Source organism: Cupressus sempervirens, chromosome 10 (genome assembly GCF_028749045.1).
Source record: "Cupressus sempervirens isolate cs-2001-9-10 chromosome 10, ASM2874904v1, whole genome shotgun sequence".
In the NCBI taxonomy this organism is placed as follows: Eukaryota; Viridiplantae; Streptophyta; class Pinopsida; order Cupressales; family Cupressaceae; genus Cupressus; species Cupressus sempervirens.
The window spans coordinates 810,721,928-810,747,323 of record NC_143127.1 but is presented as its reverse complement, the minus strand read 5'-3'; the positions used below and the strand labels follow the sequence as shown (position 1 = coordinate 810,747,323).

The window sequence follows — 25,396 nt, the reverse complement described above, 5'->3', positions numbered from 1 at the left end:
CGATTTTATATTAAAAGTATTAAATTAAACAGTTGATGTTTAAAGATGATCATGATAAAACTGTCCCAATAACCAGATGCAAATGTATTGGTAATCTAGCTGTAACAAATATGTTTATCAAAACGCGTGAGAGTTTAACAATTAAAAGCGATATTGAATGTTTAAATGATGACTAACATGTATAAGTATTTTCAGCATAACTCTTTCAGAAACGAATGTCTGATGTCTAGTCCCGTGAGCACTTCAACTTGGGTGCATGCCGAGGCGAATGGGCAGAAGAGGAAGGAAAACAATTATATTGAATTGAGTGCACTTCACATGAATTGTGCGGGATATATTGTGTGTTGTCTTTCACTTGGGCAACCCTTTGATTGCCAAGGCACGAATAGGCTGTAATACGAGATTGAAACGATGCAGAATTCAGGGCCACGCAAAGTGATCCACCCAGAGGTTGGTTTTGGAAGAGGTTGGTTTGCTATCTAATTTCCTTCTAGGAGACAACTGTCACTATAAGACAAAACAAATATAGTTTCCTACTAGGAGACGACTGTCACTACATGACGAAATTGGGCTTCTTCAAGAAGTCGATGGTTAGCTGGCAGCTATTTGATCTTTTCAAAACTCCAAGGAGACAATCAATATTACCAAGGAGACAATCAAATTTTTATTTTTTTTCAAAACTCCATTCCCCCTTTACTATGTTTTCTATTTTAGTTTAAGATTTAGCCTATTCCACGAGAACTAGCTTTATCCTAATTCCAAATCTTACTCCAATTCTTTTAGCAATACTTTTTTCATTAGAAAAAAAGATCTTTTACGAGAGTGACGATTTTCCACACAAAATAGTAAATACATATCCATAAATAAATTACACTTCTTATAAAATAAGAGTTTAGATAGTTTTCACTAGGTCTTCCTAATCTGCCTAGGCAATAGGATAAAATACACCCCACAAAAATGCAAAAAAGCTATAAATCCATATTATAGCCCTTTTTTTTAAAAAGAAATCGAGCGCAAAAATTGAGCGCGAAAATAGTAAAAATCAAGCGGGAAATTTAGAAACAGCCGGCGATCTGGGAAAGTTCACTAATATAAGAAACTCACAGCAGTATACAGCCTGTCGGTTGGGAAATTTCACTAATATAAGAAACTCACAGCAGCATATCATTTAGAAACAGCCGGCGGTCTGGGAAAGTTCACTAATATAAGAAACTCACAGCAGCATACAGCCTGTCGGTTGGGAAATTTCACTAATATAAGAAACTCACAGCAGCATATCATTTAGAAACAGCTGGTCGGTCGGAAAATTTCACTAATATAAGAAACTCACAGTAGCATATCATTTCACCTCTGGTTTATTTGAAAAAAAACTGAGGCGATTTTTGTTTTGTATACGTAGTTTTGTAAAAGCTTCGCAGTTGAACATGGAGAAGGTTTTAGAGGGTTATTTCAACAGATTTCACTGGATTCTGTGGATTCTACTGGTTAGACATACACTCTTCACCTATTTACATGTTAACTACATTATCAACTAGTTTAAATCCCATATTTAAATACCGACCTTAGATTTTTCAAGAACATTGTACGCATTAACAAGTTTGTTGAAATGATATGGAATTTATGTTTTTTTACAGGTTATTGCTGGTGTTGTGTGGAGTTTATTTTCATGGAAACTGCTGTCTCAATCGAAGATTAGCAGAAAAAGAAGTCATTTGGCCAAAGAGAAGGAGCGTACAAAAGAAGAAGATACAGATGAAGGTCTGGAAAGAAGAGCCAAAGCAGCTGAAGAACAGGTTGTATTGATTTCACAAGAGTTAGAATCGATGGATTTGTATGAACGCACCGGATCCGATTCTGTGAAGAAAAATGCAGATTTTTTGTGGAGAAGACTGAGAGAAGTATGTGAAGAAAAAAAGAACTTAGCAATTAGGGTTTCATCTGAAATTCAGAGCCGCAAAAAAGAAAGATCTCTGGCAATTGGTGCCCTCAGTTTGATTGAGAAAGAGTTGGAATCTCGAACAAAGATATTGGATATTGAGAAGAATGATCTGCAGAAAAAATTAGAAAAGGAGATTGATAGGAGATCGAATGAATGGGCTTTTGTTCTGGAAAAAATTAGGGCCGACGAGAGAAAGATGAGAGGGAGAATAAAAAGTTTGGGGAAAAGAAATGTGAAATTGGCAAGAGAAGTTTCTTCTTTGAATAAAGAGGAAATTCATGCAAAAACCGCGGTTATGGATGATTTGAGAAACAAATTTAAAGATGCGGAGGATGAGATTATGAAATTAAGGGAAATCCTTTCAGAATCTGTCAATAAGGCTAAACAAGTAGAAGATGAGCGGGATTCAAACAAGAGAATCTTGAGGGAAAAGGAAAGGGAAAATTCTGAGTTGCAGAAATCAGTTGTTAGATTGCATAGACTTTGTAGAAATCAGGAAACAACAATTGGAGGATTGTGGTTACAATTAGACAATGATGTGAATAATAATCCACAAGAAAAAGACAAAGATGTTCGTATTATCGAGCTACAGAAGGAACAACTCAGATTGGTTGGTATAGAACATGGGTTACGCAAGGATTTAGAGAATTGCAGGTTGGAAACTGAAGCTCTGAGGAAGAACAATGACAGCCTTCTTGAGAGGGTGAGAAGTAAAGAGAAAAGTAGTAGTATTGGATTGATCAAACTTGATCAAGAATTTTGGGATTTCCTTCATACTCTGCAAGCTCAGGCATTCCCATTGCTGGATGAGAATGTTCAGCTTTCTTTCAAGTTGCTTGGTTTTGTTAAAAGGGTGTGGGAAATCAATGAAGGGGAACACTCAAAGGGTATGTTGGCTTCTGGACAAGAAAGAGATCATGTCCTTGAATTGGACATGATGGCTCAAAGTTTAAGGAAAAAGGTTGAATCTTGGAAGGAAAGTGTGCATAGGCAAGAAGAAATCTTGAAAGAAAAATCTCATATTTCCTGTGATGAATCTCTCAAGCAAGATTCTGTTGAAAGTTCAGAGGCATATCAAGAAGAGCAACAACATATAGAGGTAATTGGAACTATTTCTTTTGTTATCTTGAGGTTTTTGCATTTTTATCCAGCTTTAGAGAGACTGGTGGCTTAGAGATAATTTAGCCCATAATATAAATTCAACAGTTCTTTTTGGAAAATTTTAAGGCGAGCATTCTTATGAATGTTTTACTGTGCTTCAGTTTAGAAGTTTTGCGTCTTAAATTTAAGGAAAAATAATATAAATTTTATTTTTTAGCAAATCATTTTCAGTTTTGGTAATGATAAAGTGTGCAGATTTTTGACATGTGGAACTAACTACCTTATTTTTTCTTGCTCAAATTTAGAGGTATAAAAGAGGGGCTCCTATTTTACTAGAAAGAAGATTAAATAATCCCATACCCTCTTAAAAACTTCATATAGAACCTCCTGTCCCTAAAAAATAGCAATGAAATTGGAGGAACCACAAAACCTTGAAGTACCTGACATTCCCATACCGAGTACTTGAGCACCCCCATCTTTACCATTCTGCAACCACTCTGGTGTCTCGAAGAGTACTTGAATTTCTATTTGAACTTTGATTTTTAATGTTACTATATGTACTAAGTTACTATGTTGAATGCTTAATGGTTCTGGTTCATGTTGCAGTTTTATTATGTTCAAGTATTTCAATTTGGTATGTTATTCTGAAACATCATTTCATTACTAATATTTCAAGTTCCATATATATTGTATACATTGTACAACACCCCACTATCCTCCCACCATTGTCCCCCCACTGTAGTGTTATACTGTGTTGGTTAACAGTTTGTCCTCCCGTTAGATTTGCAATCTCTAACTCTTTTAGCACCCAAGGTGAGAGAACAAAAGGATGTCACCGACAATGCATATTCTACTAATGAGAACAGGAGCAGAATTATACATGAACAACAAATGGAATTGCTTATGCTACAACCTCTAATCATGAAATGGAATCCAAGCAGATATCACAGTTTCATATATAATTGTACTTTCTGTCCCAATGAGTCTAACTAACAGAATGAATAGGAGAAGAGTTATACATGATGGGTAAATAGAATTACTTTACTGCAACCATAGACGTGAAATGGAATTCAATATGCAATTATAGTTTCATGTCTAACTATTCTTTCTATCCAAAATGCAAATATGAACTAAATGGAACAACAAACAAGAAAACCCAGCCTCTGTAAATGGAATTAATTATGCTATATTATCTAGTTTGCTGACCTCATATACTAAATTCTTTACAGAATTTATAGATCTTCACAATACCAGGCTCATAGGAGCCAATGACCTTTCCTCTTCTTTGAATACAAAGAGACAAAATACAAAGAAAATGATTTTTCAAATCTGAGAACTCGAACAGTCACCATGGATGAAGACACTGATTGATTACTGATGATTGGTGATCTACATCAGCTTTTATCATTGCATTACCAAATAAGAACTCTTTTCTGATTCCTATTCTTTTAACTTTTACTTCCTTGACCATTTTAATGGTATCATTCTTTATGAATTCAATGAAAAAGATTCCTCAAAGTATTGCAATAGTCTCTATTGGAATTCTTTGACTCTTTATGTCCAAAAATCCGACTTGGAATACTCTGCCCCCCTTTTTTAATAACAGTTGTGTTCAAACATTACATTGCTTGTACTTCTTTTTTTTTGCATTAAGACATGATAACTGCAAAGTAAGTTGAAAATGTATGTCACCATATGTCAAGATGTGTAAAAGGCTTCAACCCAGAAATATGGTCTCTTTATTCTATCTATAAGTTCCTTGATATAGATATCCATTTCATTTCTTTCCTGTCCATAAGCCATTTGATAATCACAATTTTCAATTATCACCGCTCTCAAGCTTCACTTCCTTTTTGTGAGATGACAATGTATGGCTCAGACTATCTGTCCCTTTGATGAAACCACCATCTAGTATTCTAGTACATGGCATGGCTGAATTCCTTGTATCTATGCGTAACTCGAGTTCCATGCTCAGTTTCCCCGACCGCACAGCTTGTCTGGTTTCAGAAAGTTCTATAGAATTGTTCTCTTTATTAATTTCGATAGTCAACTTCACCGAATCCAGAGGTTTAGAGACAAAATTTGCTGTTTGAGTAGCAAGTTCACTCCGTACCATCATAGGATGAGATGCGAGGATATTCATATATCTATTTCATTCTGTTCAATTTTAGATTTTTCCAAGCTATCAGAATCCTCAGCATGACAGTTTTCATCTTTTGTGTTACCTTCATCATCTTTCAAAGGTTGAATAATCATTTGTTTCTTTTTCACCACTATGTTGTCCAATGTTTGTTTCCATCTTGAGCTGATCAATGACAGATAATGTCATCTCATTTTTGTCATGGTAAGGTCTGAAAGATACAACCAACAGATCATATGCTTCCCGTTTAAAGTTTTTAATGAATTCAAGAACCCTATAACTGCAAACACGGGCAGTCTGTGACCGTGGTCTGTCTTGGGTATGATATTCCCTCTTTACCAGATCTACAATATTATATACAAAGAAATCTTCACACAGTGCTATTCCTGGGTAATGGCACCACCTGATATAAGAAATCTCCGAAGTATCCAGGAGGTTCCTGAACAAATGTTGATATAATATCCCGCAGAGTTACAACACCTTCTAAATTTCCATGACTATCAACAACATAGATCCTTTGAATTCTTGCATTATCCAACTTCAATATGACATTTTCAATAGTATCAGTCTTTTCGCACGTGATCACGTGTTCCAAGGGAGATGATGCCTCTTGCTTTAACCAGAGGTGAGATCTAACTGTCGTACAGAAGACCTTTGCTGTAACCGATCTGAATTCTTTATATATCTCAGGGGCCATCAGCAAAAACTGGATGTCCCTTAAACTTATGTTCCCCACAACTTTCTTTCCTTCTTTCTCAATAATTGGAAGCCCTCCTACACGCTTTTCACTCATCAATTTGAATGCTTGGAGAACAGGTTGATCTTCAATCAACTTGACCATTTGATCCGGTTTCATTACTGGAAGGCCAAGTTCTGAAAGTGTGTTGTTTCCCCAGGTCTCAAACCAAGGGAGTCTGACACACTTAGAAAGCATATGCACTACAGCAGACTGTGTAACAATTTTTTCAATCTTTCCCTCACCTATGTGAACCACAGGGAGGCTCTTCATCCTATACTTCGAAAGCAAGAGAAGCATTGTAAAAAATGAGTCAGATGGCTGTACAGGTAGGAATGGAGCCCAACGGAAGGATCCTGATATGTCTTTGACCTTTGTCTCCCCATAGAATTTTGAGGATGTCAACATTTCAAAGAAGTGACCTCCCTTTGCAGCATCAGCTTTAGGATATGAGTTTATTCCAAACACTTGAGACCATTGAAGTAACCACGCAGAGATTCCTACAAACTCAACAATCTCGATATACTTGTCAATCCAAGTTGCATCATCTGGCGCATTTATATCCCTTACTGGTGCACTCAATATCTTGTTCTTGGCAAGCAATTCGACCACTTCAGCAAGACTGGCATCTGAATTGATCTCTACCACTGGAGATCTTCCAAATTTGCAGAGCCCTTAGTAACTAAATGTCTTTCTGGATTGCACATACTGCTTCATGAATCTCTGAAATAACAAAGATTTGTATATCCTTCATCTAAGAAGATCATCAATAAAACATGATATCCTTACCGGACTAGGAGCTATCACCTACCCGACATGACAACACTTAAACCAACCCACCTGGCAAATAAATGAGAGGTCAAGAGAAAGGGAAACCCGACAAGGATGGCCTACCTATGAAGGACTTAGACCTAGACACCAGACTGACTTGACATTGAAAAATGATGGGTGACCAAAAGTCAGGCAACATACTGAAAAATAAAACTATAGACCCCCATTAAACTACTGTCTAATTACCTTTATTTCTCCTTCTCCCATGTTCTTATTTCTTCAAGTTTTATCGTACATCTTCAAACTCTAATGCTAGATATGATGACAAACTCAGAATTTTAGGTTAGAGCTTATGTATATGTTTGGTTCCAATATTGTTGGTAGAAGGATGGTTCATTTAGACTTTGCCATCTCTATTTTTATGTACTCTTTCTTCTATTATCAGTAACATTTAGTATCTCAGCTACTTTGTCTTGATAACTAAGAGGTACTTTTACTATCAACTAATAATATTTGATTGCTATTTCAGAATGAGGAGGGGTTCAAACAAGTTCAACATGAACTAAGAGCAAAAAATTTGCTTGTCAAGATTCTAAGGGAAAAGTTATTTTCCAATGCAATTGATATAGAACAACTTCGAGCTGAATGTACAATTTTGGTAAGGGGTCAAGAGGTTTTGAGAAGTAACATTGAAAGCCTACAAGGTAGCCTCAGTAGCTCAAATCAAAAAGAGAAAGACTTGGAAAATCAAGTATGTGTTTTCATGCTTTCAATTGTTTCTATTTAGAACGTGAAAAGAAGATTATACTTACTTTTGAAGAGCATTATTATATTTAGAATGTCAAAAGAACATTATGCTTACTTTTGAAGATCATTATGTTTCTTCTAGATAATGAATACTAATGCTATGATATATTTTATATATAGCTTGCAGGTAAGGAGAATACCATCAAAAGTTTACAAGTTGACTTACAACAGTGTCTTAAAGAACTGGTAGTGGTAAGAGGAGAGATGGCCAAAGTTTAAAAAAGATGCATAACCAACTACCTGGGAAATCAATGAACTCATTTGAGAAATTCAATGAGGATGTATAGTTAGGAAAGCCGAAATGCATAATTTTGTAGTATTTAGATTCATTCGTCTTTCCATTGGTACCCATCTAAACATTCAACATTCTTGTTGGTTGTATTCTATTTCTTGAACAAGTGTAATATAGCTGATTTTCAAAGGCATCTAAACATATTAAGAGGAAATCTTTTATTATATAAAATTTCTAGTTGAAAGATGGCACTAGGGCATTCTGAAATATTGATATTTATACTGTTAAAATAAATTTTTTTTTTTTAATAGTAAGTTTGGTATTTGCTTAATTTTGTTTAATTTAAGTAATTTATATTAATGATTAAGAATGATTGAAAGTATAATTCTAATTGAAAGATGACATTAAAGGCCTTCTGAGATTGAAATGTTGATATTAATATTGATTACTTGAAAATTTAAGTTTTTGCACCATTTCAAGTTCGCTATTGGATTAATTTTGTTATACCAAATATATTTAAGCTATCTATATTAATGATTAATAATAAGTACTAATGTATTTAATTTTGTTTTTTTGAATTTCAAATTTGTACCATTTACATTTTGGTTTCAGATAGTAACACCAGTTGACTTTGAATGATTAGAATCATATTTTTGTTTTATTTTAAGGATAGATTTGTTTGGTATAATTTTCAATACAATGATTAATCAAAGAGTAAAATAAATAATATGGAAGCAATTATAAAACTTGTGCAGTTATTGAAAACATGGTGCACAACCATTTGAAAAGGGTGACCAAGTTAAAATAGAACAATTTTTATCTATTAAAATCTTTGTAACCTATGGGAGAAAAAGATTCACATTTTGATACCAAAGTTAACAAGAGCAAGCGTAGTGAAGTTTGTCGAAAATAAGGATCTCGTCAATGATTATCAGGGCCCCCTTTTGTCATAAGAGGTGTCTTATGTTCTTGCACCCAACTTTTCTTGCAGAGATATGGAGTGCAAAGATTCTAAGAGGCTGAATCTATCTTTTTTGAGCTCCTTTGAAGACTAAATAGTAAGTGCCAGCCTTTGTTGACAAAGTCACCCCATTTTTTTAATTCTTGTGTAAGAAGCTTGGACATGTACAAAATCAAAAAAGGAGGCAAGGGAGTTTGCAAGAAAACAAGACATTGTGGATGAAAAACAAAAAAACCATCCGAGAAATCTTCTCGCCACATTCTAAATGAAGATTATGTCTTGGAATGTAAGGTGTTTGAACACGCATCACAAAAACATGTGCTGAGGAATGTTATTTGGGACTACAAACTAGATGTTGTTATGATTCAAGAAACTAAAATGTCTAAAGACAAATGGAAATGCTCTCTTTATTCAAAAATGGGAAAGTGGTTGGTTGTGACTCGAGGGGAGCTTCAGGTGTTGTTGTTTGTGTTTTGGAATGACTTCCTTATTCAAGGTGAGGTCATTTTTCTAAAAATAACATTAGTTGTACTAAGTTTACTCACATTAGAGAAAAATATCTCTCGATTCTTCCAAATATATATGCACCCAATACTAAAAATGATAGTTTGGGTTTCTAGGAAAGTCTTGGAGATCTTGCAAAGTTCTTACTTAATGAGCCTTGGCTTGTTATGGGGAACTTCAATTCTCCTATTAATGTGAGTGATAAGATGAGAGACTAACGCAACAAGGATCCAAAGGTACCCCTACTGGAGGTAATCTGGATCCTTACAAATAACTACATAGTGGAAACATAACACCAAGGCAAGATTTGATAACAAATCACAACACTTTATTCATAAATAAACTGTTTCCATGTAATATGCTCGATTGTAAGGTCTTATTGGTTAGTTCCAAATACAAAAAGAAATTACAAAGCAGTTCAACAAGATCCCTCATCAAGATCCAACTCCACACTAATCCCAACCAGTTTAAATCCACACTATGGCAAAAAACCTCGAGGAAATCTCAACTTGTGCTTGCAAGCCCACCAAGCAATCTCCTGGTTTATCAAGCCTTGGCTACTAGCCCTTCTCAAAATTTTCTCGTACACTTCATCCTCTTCTCCAAGTTGGATGATCTACCTTCTCCTCAAGACTCCACAAAATACCCCTACTTATACCCAACTAAGCCACAAGTAAGCTTAGCCCATTACAAATTAAAATAAAACCTTACATTAAATGTTTGCATAAGCCACAAGTTGGCTACAACATAAATTAAATACCCATACACAAATTAAATGCTAAAAGTCAGCTCACAAACAACTCGGGCACCACAGGGACCAAGATCAAACCGAGTGTTAGAGAAAACCATGCTGAGTGTTAGCATTGCACTAGACATAATCGAGTTCCTTCACTAACCAAGCACCAGTATGTGTTGAGTCCTCCAAAAGTAGCCAAGCCCCTTCATAGACGAAGCTAACTCAGGAAACACTACTGTCAAGCTCCCAGTGCAAACCGAGCTCCCTGTATTTGCTAAGTGCCCCAAGTATCGGCAAACATCTTCATTAACAAAGTTACTTGGTTAACACAACAACCAAACCAACTCAATATCAATTGATTCACACTTCATTCTTTGACCAAGTCCTCCAACTCCAAGGTCAAACCACACCAACATGCAGGAATGCAAGCCCACCAAGGATGCTTCTACATCAGAGTTTTCAGTAGCTAGAAGAACATCTTTTGGTATTCAACACATAAATGCCAAATTGGTTCTTCACATACATATCCTCTAAGTGCTCAACTTGTACACTCTTTCCCTTGATCTTCTTCTACGTCTTCACATCCATCTATAGTGTACTACAAGTCTACTTTCCATGCTGATCTCCAACCTTACTAGAATCCTTTAACCCAACTCGGCTAGCAAAACTCAGGTTCCACCTACCGAGCTCTTCATTTTGTAAAAGAATTAGGGAATTCTTTCTACCACCTTTCACAATGGAAAACAAATTCTTGACATAATCATGCACAACCCTGCAATCATAATACCAAGGTATACTAAGCAACACATGACAAATGTTCATTTCGACAATATCAGACAACACTTGATCCTTATACTTTCCAATCTAGAAATCAACAAGGCATTGCTCCCTCACTTCTAAAGCATGTTCACATTGCAACCAACCAACCCTATAAGGATAAGGATGTTTCATTCTTTTCAAACTGAGTTTTTGAACCATCTCCTTAGCAAAAAGGCTGTCAATGCTACCACCATCCATAATCATATTGTAGACTTTACCACCAGACTTACAATGAGTCCTAAACAAACTAGTCCTCTCACAAGAATCTAGTGTCCTTTGACCAACTAGTACTCATTGAGCTAGCAAACTCTCTCCTTGCTTAGGTTGACTGGCATTACCTTCAACCTCATTCACAACAACTCTTTTGTCGCCAACCTTTGGACATTCATAAAATATATGTCCTACTTCTCCAAATGTGTAGAAAATAACCTTTGCCTATCCTTGTCGTCTAGTCAATAGGTTATGGTTCATCTTCTTCACTCAGTTTAGCTTTTATTGAGCTATCCTACTTCTCCTTCCCTCTAGAGTTACCTTTATTTTTCCTCTTCAACTTATCTTCTATCTTTAGGGCATATTGATAAGCATCCTCAATTGAATCAATCTTCAATATACCATCCTCATCTTGGATATTGAATCTCAAACAATTAATGCACCTAGCTACCTTCTCCTTTGACAATTCTCTATACCCAGAGCGAATAGTCAACTTGTAGAACTCCTTGATATAATCTTTCATAGTCATATCTTTCTGCTTCAAATTCTATAACCTCTTGAATAAATCAAGTCCATAATCAGTAGGAATGAACTTAGCCTTCAACTTAGTTACCATCAACCTCCATCTAGCGATCTTCATTTCACCTTCCTCCTCTCTGTTTCTTTGCATTTCTTTCCACCAAAGAGTAGCATGCCCTTTTAATTCCATTTATGCCAACGTTACTCTAAGTGGATCTCCAATATGCTCTAACTCAAAGTAGTGTTCACATTTACCAATCTAATTAATCAGATCTTCAGGATTCAAAGTACCCAAGAAATTAGAAACCTCCATCTTATGCTTTAGTTTTAATTGAGATCTAGGTCTAGCAAACTAACCAACCCTATTTCTCATATTTCTCTTCACACAATCAATTTTGTGCTCACCACTCGATCTAGAAACTTAAAAGTTTTCATAAACTTCCTCATATCCAAGATACACCACCTATAACACTTACAATTTTGGTAATCATGTCACTCTTCATCAATGCAATCTCATATCAGAATTTTTCTTTAATCTTCTCTGAGATCCTTTCCTCCACAACATCACTAAGATCATCAATTGCCCTAGGGTCCAATCTTCTTGGAGGCATCTTCCAAGATCCTTTGCAAACCCAAAGTAATGAATCCATAAATCCAAAAGATCGAACAGCTCCATGAGATCAACCTTATCTTCCAACCTTCACCGAAGTCCTAGTGCAAACTGCCTCAACTTCGACGCTTGGTCTACACACTCAAGAACAACTGTGCTTTGATACCACTTGATGCAACGAGAATCCAAAGGTACCCCTTCTAGAGGTAATCCAGATCCTTGCAAATAACTACACAATGGAAACAAAATACAAGTGCAAGATCTGATACCAAATCACAACACTTTATTCATAAATCAACTATTTGCATGCAATATGTCCGATTGCACGACCTTTCGGGTTAGGGAAAAATACAAAAAGAAATTAAAAAATAGTTCAACAAGATCCCTCAAGATCCAACTCCACACTAATCCCAACCAGTCCAGATCCAAACTATGGCAGAAAACCTCAAGAAAATCTCAAATTGTGCTCGCAAGCCCACCAAGAAATCTCTTGGTTTACCAAGCCTTAGTTACTAGCCCTTTGTTATCCATTTTTTGCCTCTCGTGAAAAAATTTGAATTCGAATGCTTAATCCCACCCAACAGCCTCTCCCCCACTTTTATATTATTTAAATGACTTGGAAATATCAAAAAAATAAAACGATAAAACCTTATTGTATTTTCTTATTTCCTAAATATGTTTTTTGCTGGCCTGCACTTTCTGCGCCATCAAATCTAGCACAAATCTATAGTGGGTGCTTTCTCGCATTTTGAAAATGCACTACCTTTGCGTAATGCGGGGAAGCCCCTTTGCAACATGTGAATCAGTGGGTCCAAGTTCTTCTTGTGGGCTGCAGAAAGGAGGAAGGTTAGTCCAACTGGTGATTCTATTGGCACTCGCTTTCCCACATTCAAAGTTCTGTCAAACTTCCTGACAATGCAAGTAAGTGCTTTTTGGCCGCGTGGTAGGTGGGTCCATCTTCTTTGAGCAGCTGTAGATAGGGTGGAAAAGGTGGCAGGGTGAGTTGGCAGTTTGATTGGTTCCCACATTCTTGCATTTTTTCTTTTGTTAGGCTTTCTGACAATGCGGGCATGCCACTTTGGGACACATGTCCCATGACATCCCATGTTCCTAGTTGTACCTTCCACCGTTACATCTATCGAGATCAATGGCTGGTGCATGCCCACAATATGAAGATGTGAGGTAGTTAAGGAATGCAAGTATGCGCCCTTGCAACGCGTGGGATGATGTGACATCCTAGGCCTGCTCTCCTCAAGAGGAATACATTTTTTTTTTGTGGCACTTGTTAGAACATGTTGGTTTGAAAAGGTGATATTCTATTCAGTAGCAAGATCCATTGTCTGATGCAATCAGATCAGTGGCTAGTGCATGCTCGCAAGATGAAGTTGCAAGGATGTTAAACAATGTTGGCATGCCCTTTTGTGATGCGTGGCTAGTGGGCCCACCTTTCTTAGAAGGTGATGACGACTCATCCTTGGTGGCAGTTGTTAAGTGAGTCAGAGTACAATGGAGGCATTTCATTGGCCCATCTAGCTAACTAGGTATGCAGTCCAGCATGATTTTATGATCACCATAGATTTAAAGAAGATCAAGGGTTGGTGCTTCCCCACATTAATAAGATGCAAGGAAATTAAATAATGCGGGCAAGTGCCTTGCTTCCACATGTCTTTGTGGGACCAATTTCTTGTGTGGGTCTCCAGGGTGATGCCAGTTAGGGCCGGGTCAGGTTGAGTTAGATGCCGAGTGTTTCATCGGCCCAAAATTTTGAAGAGCAAACGCAGTAATATGGGGGTCTTTCACGATCGCTGATCTCACAGAGATCAACGATCAGGGCTTTCCCACATTATGAAGTTACAAGGAAGTTAACAAATGTGGGGAAGTGCCTGAGGGATAGGTGTCCTTGCGGGCCTGGGGAAATACATTACGGTTAAGGTATTAACAAATGAGCTAGTGGTTATGTGACTGTCACGGTCAGGATTTTAAGGAGGTAGCACAGTTAGTAAAGAAGATGTTGGTCAACCGCGTGGAGACCTTGCAAGGTGGACAAATAAAATGAAACTACTAGCCCACATCGCTCATCCTAGTGACAGAGTTAGGTTGACCTATTGACTTTGCTGATTCACGAGCTAAAAATAGGGAAAATTGAGTTTTGTTGTGCGATCTGATCCTTGTGATCAATGCCAACCACCCTTGAATGACTGCTAATCCTAGGAGAACACTCCACCACCCTAGTTGATCTATCTACTTGGTCAGATAATTTAATGGCATCATTTCTGTCTTCTCAGGGCCTCGTTTCAACAAAGATCATATATCATTGCATCTGGATCTATGCTCAGATCAGATTTTCTTCAGATCTCCATGATTATTCTCTGTAAGACTTAATGGAGGTGGTTGTGGAGTAACTTTAGTTAGAGGATATCTCAGTTATGCCTGAACTATAAAGGCAATTTTTGTAGATTTTGTTCTGGTCGACTCTTCTCTAACTTCCATGATATTGCTCTACAATTTCATGTGTAAATTCCCTTTTCCTCTGAACTATATGACATTCTACCTTATCTCCTTCAACCACTAATATAAAGTGCAATAACTATTTGCCTCTCATTAGTGTATTTTAGATATCTTTAATCTTCCATGATTGTATCTCTTTTGGCCTATGAATGTTATATAAGTGAATCCTCTCTTTCCTTGTGTCATTCATTTGGGTTTTCTAATCTGTATATGATTTTTAGATTAAAGCAAGTTTGAATGTGTATATCTTTTGGTGTCATGATGGTTCAATAGTGCATGTATGGGCAGAGATTGGTTTGAACACTCTATTTTGGTGCATCACCCCTTTAGGTTAGAATAGGTAGATTTTCTTCTATGCATTCTTTCTCCCTTTTCCTCTCCAAGAGTAGTTAGGTGCACCCTAATCGTAAAGGAAGTTGGCCTTCTCTAGAGACTCAACCTCATAGTTCAAGTCCCATAGCTTGGAGGTTGTTTCCATGTTTCACAAGGTTGTCCTTAGGTAAAAAATTTGGACGTGGGTGCAAACTTTTGTGACAACACCCTTCTCAAAATTTACTCCTACACTTCATCCTCTTCTCCAAGCTAGATGATTTACCTTCTCCTTAAGACTTCACAAAACACCTCTACTTATACCTAACTAAGCCATAGGTTGGCCTAGTCCATTACAAATTAAAATAAACCCTTATATTAAATGTTTGCATAAGCCACAAGTTGGCTACAACACAAACTAAATATCCATACACAAATTAAATGCTAAAAGTCAACTCACAGACAACTCGGGCACCATAGGGACCAAGACCAAATCGAGTGTCAGAGAAAACCATGTTGAGTGTCAGCATTCCACTAGACATAATGAAGTCCCTTCACTAACCAAGCACCAATATGTGTCAAGTCCTCTTGAAGCAACCAAGCCCCTTCATAGACTGAGTTGACTCTGACAACACTATTGTTGAGCTCCTAGTGCAAACAGATCTCCTAGTATCTGCCGAGTGCCCCAAGCATTACCAGACATCTTCATTAACTAAGTCACTTGGTTAACACGTCAACCAAACCAACTCAATATTTACTGAGTCACACTTCATTCTTTGACTGTCCTCCAACTCCAAGGTCAAACCACATCAACATGCAGGATTGCAAGCCAACCAAGGATGCTCCTACATTAGAGACATTACTATGCAGACCCACCTCAATGGGTGTATGGATCTTATAAATTTATTAACCAAAAAGTTCTAGATGTGGACCTTCAAGGGAGGTCCTTTTACTTGGTCTAATCATAGAAGGGGTAAGAACCTTATCCAAGTCAAATTAGATAGAGCATTGCTCTCTAGTATTGACTTAACAATTTTAATTTCTCTCTTTCTTCAATTTCCAAAATTCGTTGTCATCATTTTCTGATCTCCTTGTTGGCAGAACCGTTGGGAGTTGAGAGAAATATCCCTTTATAGATTTGAGCGGATATGGTTAGAACATTCAAATTTTGGAGATCTCCAAGTGGTGGAGGGTGAGGGTGGAAGGTTCGATAATGTTCAAAATTGTGAAGAAAATTTACTTTGTTAAAGACAAAGTGAAAATATGGAATAAGGAGACCTTTGGTGATATTTTCATTCAAAAAAGAGGATGTTAAACTTGTGTTGGATGAAGTGGAAAAGGCTATTCAAAAGGATGGGGACTCTCAAGGAAAAGAGAAATTATCTTTAATCAAGTATCATGACATTGTTACTAGAAACCATTGTTACTCATTAGATTGGTTTTTTATGTAAGTTATGGATTTGAATAATAATTTCAATCAATACAATTATTTGAACTCTATCAACCTACTTCTGATAGTATTTTGAGGAATACAAATTAGATAGAGTGTAATAATAATTTTTATTGTCTCAATTCAAACTAATTGAATGATAATTCTAATATAAATAATGGATTCAAACTTGCACTTTAGGACTTGCAATATTATCCTTTATCCTTTATTATTACTGATTAGTAATATTCCACATACCTAGAATGCATTTGATGGAAATTAATATATTATTGTGATAGTATCAAAGGATATAGTCATAGGTATATATGAGTCATTGTGGTGGAGAATATAGTTTCTGGTGTATGTATGTATCCCAGTACTATGAGTGATATCATATGTTTCCAATAACAATACAAACATGACTTTAATATGAATGAAGAGACCCCAGATAGGGGCATGACATTATGTGGTAAGGCCATGACCCTATGTCTTCTTAATTAATTAATATTATAATATATGTTATTATAGAAGCCCATGGATGTGAGTCTAACTCCTTAGTGGTCGTGAACTTGCTTACTTCGTAAGTGCTTAAGGATGTACGTTGGCCTCTAGCTTTAGTTGTTAATCAATCTCTTCTCTTTTGAAGAATTTTGGAATCTGCTTGATTTACTTACATCCCTCAAGAGTGGAATAGAGTTGTGGATTTCTTGGCTAAATGGGCTTCTGATCATGTGCAAGATTGGAATATTACAGATAGGGAGAAATTAACCCAAAATTATCTCATGAAATTGATGCCCTTGTTGATTGGGATAGACCTCTATGCTATCTTCCTTTTGTATGTCTTCTTGTCTTGATAAATTTTTTACCCCTCTTTTAATTAAAAAGTATAGCAGCCCATGGATATTCGAGGCTTATCATATTTACTTGAAATGAGACATTAATGATGTTTCTCAATTAGATGTAAATAATGTTATTATAATAATTAATTTATCAATACACACACACACACATGTGTGTGTGTGTGTGTGTGTATACACATATATAGACATGTATATATACATGTAAATATATGTATGTATGTCTATATATATATGTATGTATGTATGTATCTATATATATGTGTACATATATACATACACATATGTGTATATATATGTGTGTGTGTGTGTATATATATACATCTAATTGAGTAACATCATTAGTGTCTCATTTCAAGTAAATATGATAAGCTTCAATTATTCATTGGCTAGTATACTTTTTTACTAAAAGAGGGGTGTAATTTTTACTAAGACAAGAAGAGATGCAAAAGGGAGAGCTCAACAAAGAGCTCTATCTCAATCAACAAAGTCATCACTATCCCAATCATTATACACATAGACACACAATTGAAGCTACATCGTTAACATATTGAATCAATGATTACAACTCTTACAATTCATTCAATAACACCTACTCTAAATTATGACTGTTACAATTTCAAAAATACTAATGACCCCATGATCACTTTTACAATTGGCAATTATAAGATTGATAGCAATCTTACCATCATAAGATATTCATAAAATCTAATACAAATAGCATCTCATGTATAGATGCATAAGCATACACTCCTTAAAATTTGTGCATGCCTATATTCCTATAGAAGAGAATTTTTTTACTAAGTTTCATCTAAGAAATCTGAATGCTACTATTCTCATGGTGACCTAAAGAACAATTTTTTCAAAACTTGTCAGAGAAAGAATTGCATGGAAAACTCTCATAGGGTTTGGATTTGTTAAGCAATCTTTAAACAAAAAATGTTAAACACTTGTGCTAGAGTGTACATGAAACTATTTTATTTCCATGACCATCCAATATACCGTTACCAAGCTATAGTACACATTATATATAAATTTTACATCTACATACATTTCATACATCAACCAATCTTTTAGCAATCTTTTAAATGTAGTTGCTAAGAACTCCATATTTCAACCATGATCTATCCTACACTTTAATTATGGGCCACCCTTAAACATTACACACTAAGGAAGAAATTAACTTCAAAAAAAAAAAAAACTTTGACTATTTAACACTTCTAACATAGAAATCAAGCCTTAGTGTGATGTTTAAGCCATCTAATAATTATGTACATTTTTTTCTAACATAAATAATTATCTTATTTTTTGTTAGAGTCACATATTTTTTTCTCTTTCTAGGTATTTTTATATAAAATGTAAGGGTTTTATGTCTACTTTCCATTTCTTGGTTATTTTGTATTTGTGCAAACTTTTGATCTATTTTTAAAATCAAAATTGTTGTTAATAAATCATTTTTCTATCAAATGTTTTCTACAAAATACTAAACATTAGTCAAGAGAACATGAGATTTAATGGTGAAATCAAACGTTTGACATCAAACATTGAATTTTATATTTCAATTCATTATTTAAACAATCAATGATTTCAAAGCTTTAAAAATTATTTTGTTTTGTAAAATTACATCCAAATTTAATTTGTATTTCCTACTTTTTAGATATTGAGATATTCTTTGTTAATGTTTGAAGTCCAATTCCTAGGAACCTTCATGAAAAACTATTTGGACAAGTACAAATGAATGTTATTAGATTTTTCAATTATTTGATCTCAAATATTGTAAAAATTATATGGACCAAATCATTTCAAACAGTAGAGAGTCCAACCATCTCTACTTACAATTGAAAATAATCACTAGCAATTGTACTTAAACAAAGTGTATTGATTATATTGATAGAAATATATACTTACATTATAATATATTGAAAAAAAAGGATTTAACAATTTTTTCCTTTAAGATTTTCTTTTAAGTAAAATAAATATAAATTATTATTTAACTTTTACGTATATAATTCTAGTCTCTTCTTACTTTTGTTTCTTTAGAATCTATTCAATTACAATATGCTTTTGTCAAAAGTGCAACATATTATGTATATTGGGTAACCTTCTTCCACTAAAATTGCACGGTTGAATGCAAAAAAGGTACTTCACTAATTGAAAAAGTGATAAGAGCATCCCCACAAACACCATTTGGTGCCTACCATGCAATCAATGAAATAAAATATTAGATATAAATAAAATATAATTAAATCACACCATTGCAAATGTAGATGAAAACAAAGGAGAAACATAATCCCAAATCTAGGTAGCATGGCAAATGTAGAATGCAAACAAAGGAGAAAGATAATCTCAAATTTGGGTAGCATTGCAAATGTAGAATGCAAACAAAGGAGAGATAATTTCAAATTTGGTTGAATTAAAATTGACAAGTTTGATAATCTTGATTAATCCTCACTCATAAATGTCCCACACAAATGTTCAATACTCCAATACAAACACTAAAAAACCAATTTGAAAAAGGATAAACATGGTAATATACTTATAATTGAAAATAACCATTACTTTCTCATTCACATTTAGTTTGACCAAATGTGTACAAACCCTTTTTTATTGCCTGTATAAATTTCATTGTCATCCTCATCATATAATAAGATGGTAATTTCTTGAAGAACCTCTTGAATTTTGGTCTTAGTAAATGACAAATTCATGCAAGTTTCATCATTCACATCAATCTTACAACAACAATGATCACTGGAGGTGTTGGTAATACATATTGAATAATTTATTTTATCATCATCTTCTTCAACTTTGTTGTAAGAAATGAGCATCTCATCACCACTAGTGTCGTAAAGGTACCTATCTTTTAAACCATAAACATTTAGCAGTTGATTTTATAAGATGTAACTAGCTCTCCTTACCAATTCCATGGTCACTTTAAATGTTTATTATTAAATTTTTTTCAGGTTCAGAGAATATATGTATGTCTTCAATTTCAAAATCTTATTGTTTTGATAATTGATATATTAAGGATGAGATATGCTCTAATACTTAAGTTAATTCCAATGCTCCAAATTATGCTACCCATTTATCGATTTCAATGCCCAACAAGAATGGATTGTTTAGATATAAATATCATAGGGAGGAATGGGAGTGAATGTGCATGTCTCTATTTTTTAAATTCAACTCTCAATGATTAAATTTTTCTTTAAATATTTTTTCTTTTATAAAGTTTATTAAAAGTTTGGTGATAGCCAATGAGCTATTATGGATTGAACTCCCACCATAGAGTCACATTTGCTGCAATTCACCTCAACTTTGACATTTTAATATACTGTTTATATTCTTTTTTCTATGCATCCAAATTTTACATACATGTCTATCATAGTTGCAACCTATGTCAAAATTGCTCTTATCAAATTGCTACCGAGTCTATGAATATTCATAGAAATTTTATTTTTTTTTTTTTAAATGCATAAAATTAGGATAAAACAAGTGGCTAGTATATTTTTATAGAATTTTTTTTGCTAAACTATAATATGAAATAAATTTAATAATTATAAAATAGTAAATTTAATTTGAGAATTTTGAAATTTTGAAGAAAATAAAATTGGACAGAATGACACCAAATCTCACAACCTTTACCAACATCCTCCTAACATCCTCCCAACATGTGATAAAATAGAACTTTTAACATTGAGAATGAACATCCATCAAAGTATAGAAGTTTTAATATTGAGTATGAACATCCATGAAAGTATAATTGACAATTTTTTTTGTGGTCATCTATGATCATTGGAAATTCCTTGTTAGACATGTATGCAAAATATGCAGATGTCATGTATACTCTTTGACAAAATTCCATCTAAATTTAACCCTCTCCAAATGTAAGTTGTTATCGGTTATTTCCACTTTGCCCAAATAATGGTTGTTAATGCAATGCAATATAAATGTTAATAATAATCAATATGTGTGGGTTAGGGGTTCTTTCAAATGATGTTTAATAGATCTAAGATATGAATCTCCCTCCATAGAATCATGGCTATTTAGGAAAATATAATCTTATTATGTTCTCTCTATCTTTCATAACTAACAAATTTCCTATATGATATTTTATTTTGAGTTTAGATATTTACTAGTTTTAGAGTGGAGTTCATTAGAACCCTATGAAGCTATGAATTTTTAGATGAAGTTGTAAAATCTCAACTTGTACTAAAGAATATTATCACATCTTAAGTTTTTGATTAAGGAAAATAAGTTTTAATGTGGCCCTGAAACCCTACAAAAGTAAAAGAAAAACATAGATAGAGCACTTAAAATATAATTAGCATAAAAGCCACTAACAAAAACAACAACCTCCCATAAAAAAAAAAGAAAAATAGGGAAGCAGAGCAAAGAAAACTAGGACAAGCCCAAAAAGCGAAGAGAAAGGCTCAGGCAATTTCTCTTAGGATATCTGTAGCCTAAATCTCTAGCTCATTGATTCTTCTAGCCACCTCTTTTAGGTCAGGAAGATCTTTCTCAGGTTCCTGGATGTCCTTTTTCTTTGTGTTGGATATGGTTCTCTTTCTTGAACCATACTCTAGAGTTTTATTCTTCCCACCATTGGGAAATTGGTCATCCTCCTTACTATCCCTATGTTCTTCAAGTTTTTTTATGAGCACTTTTATGTTTTCATTTGATTCTTTTAGAGTGTTATAGCTTTGCTTAGCAATTCTCTGCAAAGTGCCTTCCATAGTTTGAACTTTACTCTTCACTTCTTCAACTCTATTATCCATTTCCTTTTCCTCATTTGTTTTCTTGTTATCCATTATAACATCTTAAGTTATTACAACTTTATATTCATTTCCTCTCCATTTCCATGTTCAACTGGTTGATACAGAACTCCATAATCATTTACATTTTTTTCTTAATAGTTAATCCCTAAACTAACCCTTATTTTTCTTCAATTTCATCTATTAGTTTGGAAGATCATTAGTTCAATAATGAAAGAAATTATGGTTATGGCATTGTTCAAGCATTTTTTTGATCTCCATGAACTCATTTCAATGATTGTATGTTCACAGTTCTAAGATCTTTCATCTTCTCCAACACTATATTTATTCAAGGGAATAAATATATCTTGTATTATTTCAGTTTTCATTTTTTTAAAGAATAATATAAATTATGAAATTATGTAAATTTTACTTTTGTTCATCATTTTTTCAAATGATAATGGAATACCTTATGGCAGTTCCCAAGTTCACATAACTTAGATTGTAAAAAATATAAATATAAATGAATTTGGTTTTAAATGAACATTAAAAAAATAAAAAATATCTTCCTTATAAACTAAGAGAATTTAGTAACAACCAATTTCTATAATAGAAATTATTGAAATCATAATTTTTTAAAGGACAAAGATATGGAATCAAGAGATTAGAAAATTAAAAAATATTTTAAATTAATTTTTTGATTGTAATATAAAATCTAGTTTTTTGTGAAATCATAAAGGTAGGGTTTTTTTTAAATATTTGACAATTTAATTTAAGTTGATTTAAATACTTTATATGAGTTTAACAAGTTTTTTTTTGTGTGTGTGTTCAATATATATATTGAATAGATTTGATATATTTTGAGTATATATTATTTTGATTTTGTTACATAAGATAAGATAAAATTATTAATGTCCAACAAGAGACCACAAGGGTCTATGGGACTAAAAAGCATACAAGATAAAAGAACACTAGCTGCAAGAACACCAAACAGTGCGAAGGAAAGAAAGAAAACAATAAAAACAAGAAATACAAGAAGAAGCAAGGAGCACAATAAGAACAAGAATTAGGCAAGGACTAAGGGTCCTTCCTAAATAAGAAGAAGCCATGCACCGAAGGGTGCATGCTAGGGCGAGTAGGTGCCCTAAACTACCAGCGAGAAATGTTGGGAGGGTGTCGTTGATGAGTGTAACTACTATGTGGTCTCATATATCTAGAGTGATTGGCAATGGTGGTAGCACTGGATGGCCACTTTGTCCCATGTGCAAGAGATGAGGAAGAGAAGAAAGTGGTGATAAGATGAAACATGGTCACTCTCTAGGGGAATAAGAGTTGTAAGCTATGGTCATTGAGCTACAAGGTCTCTCTGAGGTATAATGTTGAAAAAGAAGATTATTGTAGTATGAAACCTATTATGAGAATAATCATTATTTGTCACTAATGTCAAATCTGCTACTTGTTGGTAAGATAATTGCTAACTTTGGTTAGAATGCTATCATTTAATTGATTGATGAAGAGGATTTGAAAATAAATGATAACAAAAGTACCTACAGAAAGGTTGAGTTATATGGTGTATAAAAGAAGCACTAAGACTAAGTAAAGCTTTGATGATATAGTATATTGTTTATGTACTTAAGGCTATAATTAAAGGATACTGAAGGAAAGACAAAAAGAAGCCAAAGCAAAAAGAATTTATCTCCCAAGCCTAATTCAACAAACAGTGCAAGCCAAGCATTTAGTTCAAGCCAAGAAAAAAGATAGTATGTGTCGAGCATTAGAAAAGTGGCAGTATTGATCGAGAAATACTTAGTTAATACCAAGAAACCTAGTGTTGACCAAGCATTAGAAGCATGTTATTGATGAGTAATAGTATAAAGATTTTGATGAAGATTTGATGAATCTGAGTTGACATAAGTTGATTTCTTGAATTATCTGAAGTGTGTTGAAGATAAGCTTGATGAGTTGGTGTCACAAAATTCAAGATAACCATTTCAAGATGATTTTGAAGAGGATTGTAAGAGGATTTTCTAGAGGTAACATAATGGAAAGAAGGGATTTAATGAATCTAACCTAACCTTAACATGGATGATTGTGATTAAGTGGAAAAAGATCAAAATTCTATATTTAAGGAGATACAATGCTAGAAGAAAAATGTGAGTGAGAAAGAGAAGGAGTCTAGAGGTGTTGCTTCATATGGTGGTAGAAGGAATGAACCTACAGTTGGCATACTAAGCAAGAAAGCTTAAGGAGGTGAAGGTTTGAAGGGTGAGAAAGCAATGAAGGATGAAGGAGAATGAATGCCAACCAAAATGGAGAGTTGAATGAGAGATCTAAAATTTGCAAGTGAGTTGTTTTGGTATCGGATCAAGTCCTACTACTGCTTTCTAGAAATTGTATGAGTCTAGACTTTGGATTAAGGTTGACCTAACAGTCATGAGTAAATCCTTTAATTGGGTGCCATTCTAATAGAATATTCTAAATTCCTCTAACAAGGCCCACTTTTAATAGGGTGATTGAAATCTTTTAGTCAAGATCACATTTAACAATGTGCATTATAACCTTTACCAAGGTTTTCTCCTTACAGAGCTCACTTCAGAAGAGTGAAAATTGGTAGCATTTTACTGGTAGTTTTTCTCGAATTGGGATTCCATGTTAAATCTTTGTGCCAAATTGTGTGATTGAATTTGTGATATTTCATTTTCACATTTCTACAAAGTTCATTTGACCTAGGATAGTAATATACAAAGGTTTGAGTCATTGGATGATCTAATCAATGCATGCACATGTATTTGTTGGGTACTAAAAAGTTTTATATGTACATTTGCACCTTGGATAATTGATTCACTCCCACCCCCCAACCCTTTTAGTTATTCTAAATTATTCCAATGATTGATATCAGAGGGTTTGGTGCTTGAGAGTAAAAAATTTGAAGGTACTTGAAACTAAAGATCAAGATAGACAAAAATGAGGTACCCAAGCTAAAAAGGGAAAAAATTCTTGGATGGCTAAGTTTGATGAAGCTGCATCTAGGAGGACTTAGAGATTTTGTATAGTCAGTTGTGACCACTGAATATGTTGAAGTTGTTGAAACCCTTACTGCACAACAACTAAAAGAAAAGAAAGAACACAATCAAGCAATGTTGGAGATTGCATCTACCCTAATCTATTCAGAGTTTGATGACATCAAAGAATGTGTTAATGCTAAAGAAATGTGGGATACTCTACAAAAAATCTATGGAGGAGACAAAATGTGTTGAGAGCCAAGGTAGAAAGTCTAAGAGGAAAATTTGATGATATGAAAATGCAAGAAGGTGAAACTATAGTTCAGTATTGTGGAAGAATCAAGGATGTTGTAAGTGCAATTAGAGGATCTAATGGAAAGATTGAAGATGAAACTGTGATTAGAAAAGTGTTGAGAACCCTTTTGCCTATCTATGTTATTAGAGTATCTACTATAGAA

The 25,396-nt window shown here is 34.3% G+C and overlaps 1 protein-coding gene and 1 pseudogene across 1 annotated transcript; one reads left to right on the top strand and one right to left on the bottom strand.

The window, feature by feature from the left end:
* The first annotated feature begins 411 nt into the window (after window positions 1-411).
* On the top strand, window positions 412-3,113 carry LOC149536406 (uncharacterized). The gene is made up of 4 exons (XM_089806281.1): window positions 412-450; window positions 1,148-1,236; window positions 1,400-1,484; window positions 1,635-3,113. Exons 1-4 carry the CDS (start codon window positions 412-414, stop codon window positions 3,111-3,113), a joined length of 1,692 nt encoding a protein of 563 aa, XP_089662407.1.
* A 2,411-nt stretch (window positions 3,114-5,524) lies between these two features.
* The window catches only part of LOC149536405 (SNF1-related protein kinase regulatory subunit gamma-1 pseudogene), a 178,852-nt pseudogene continuing 158,980 nt past the window's right edge, over window positions 5,525-25,396 (bottom strand).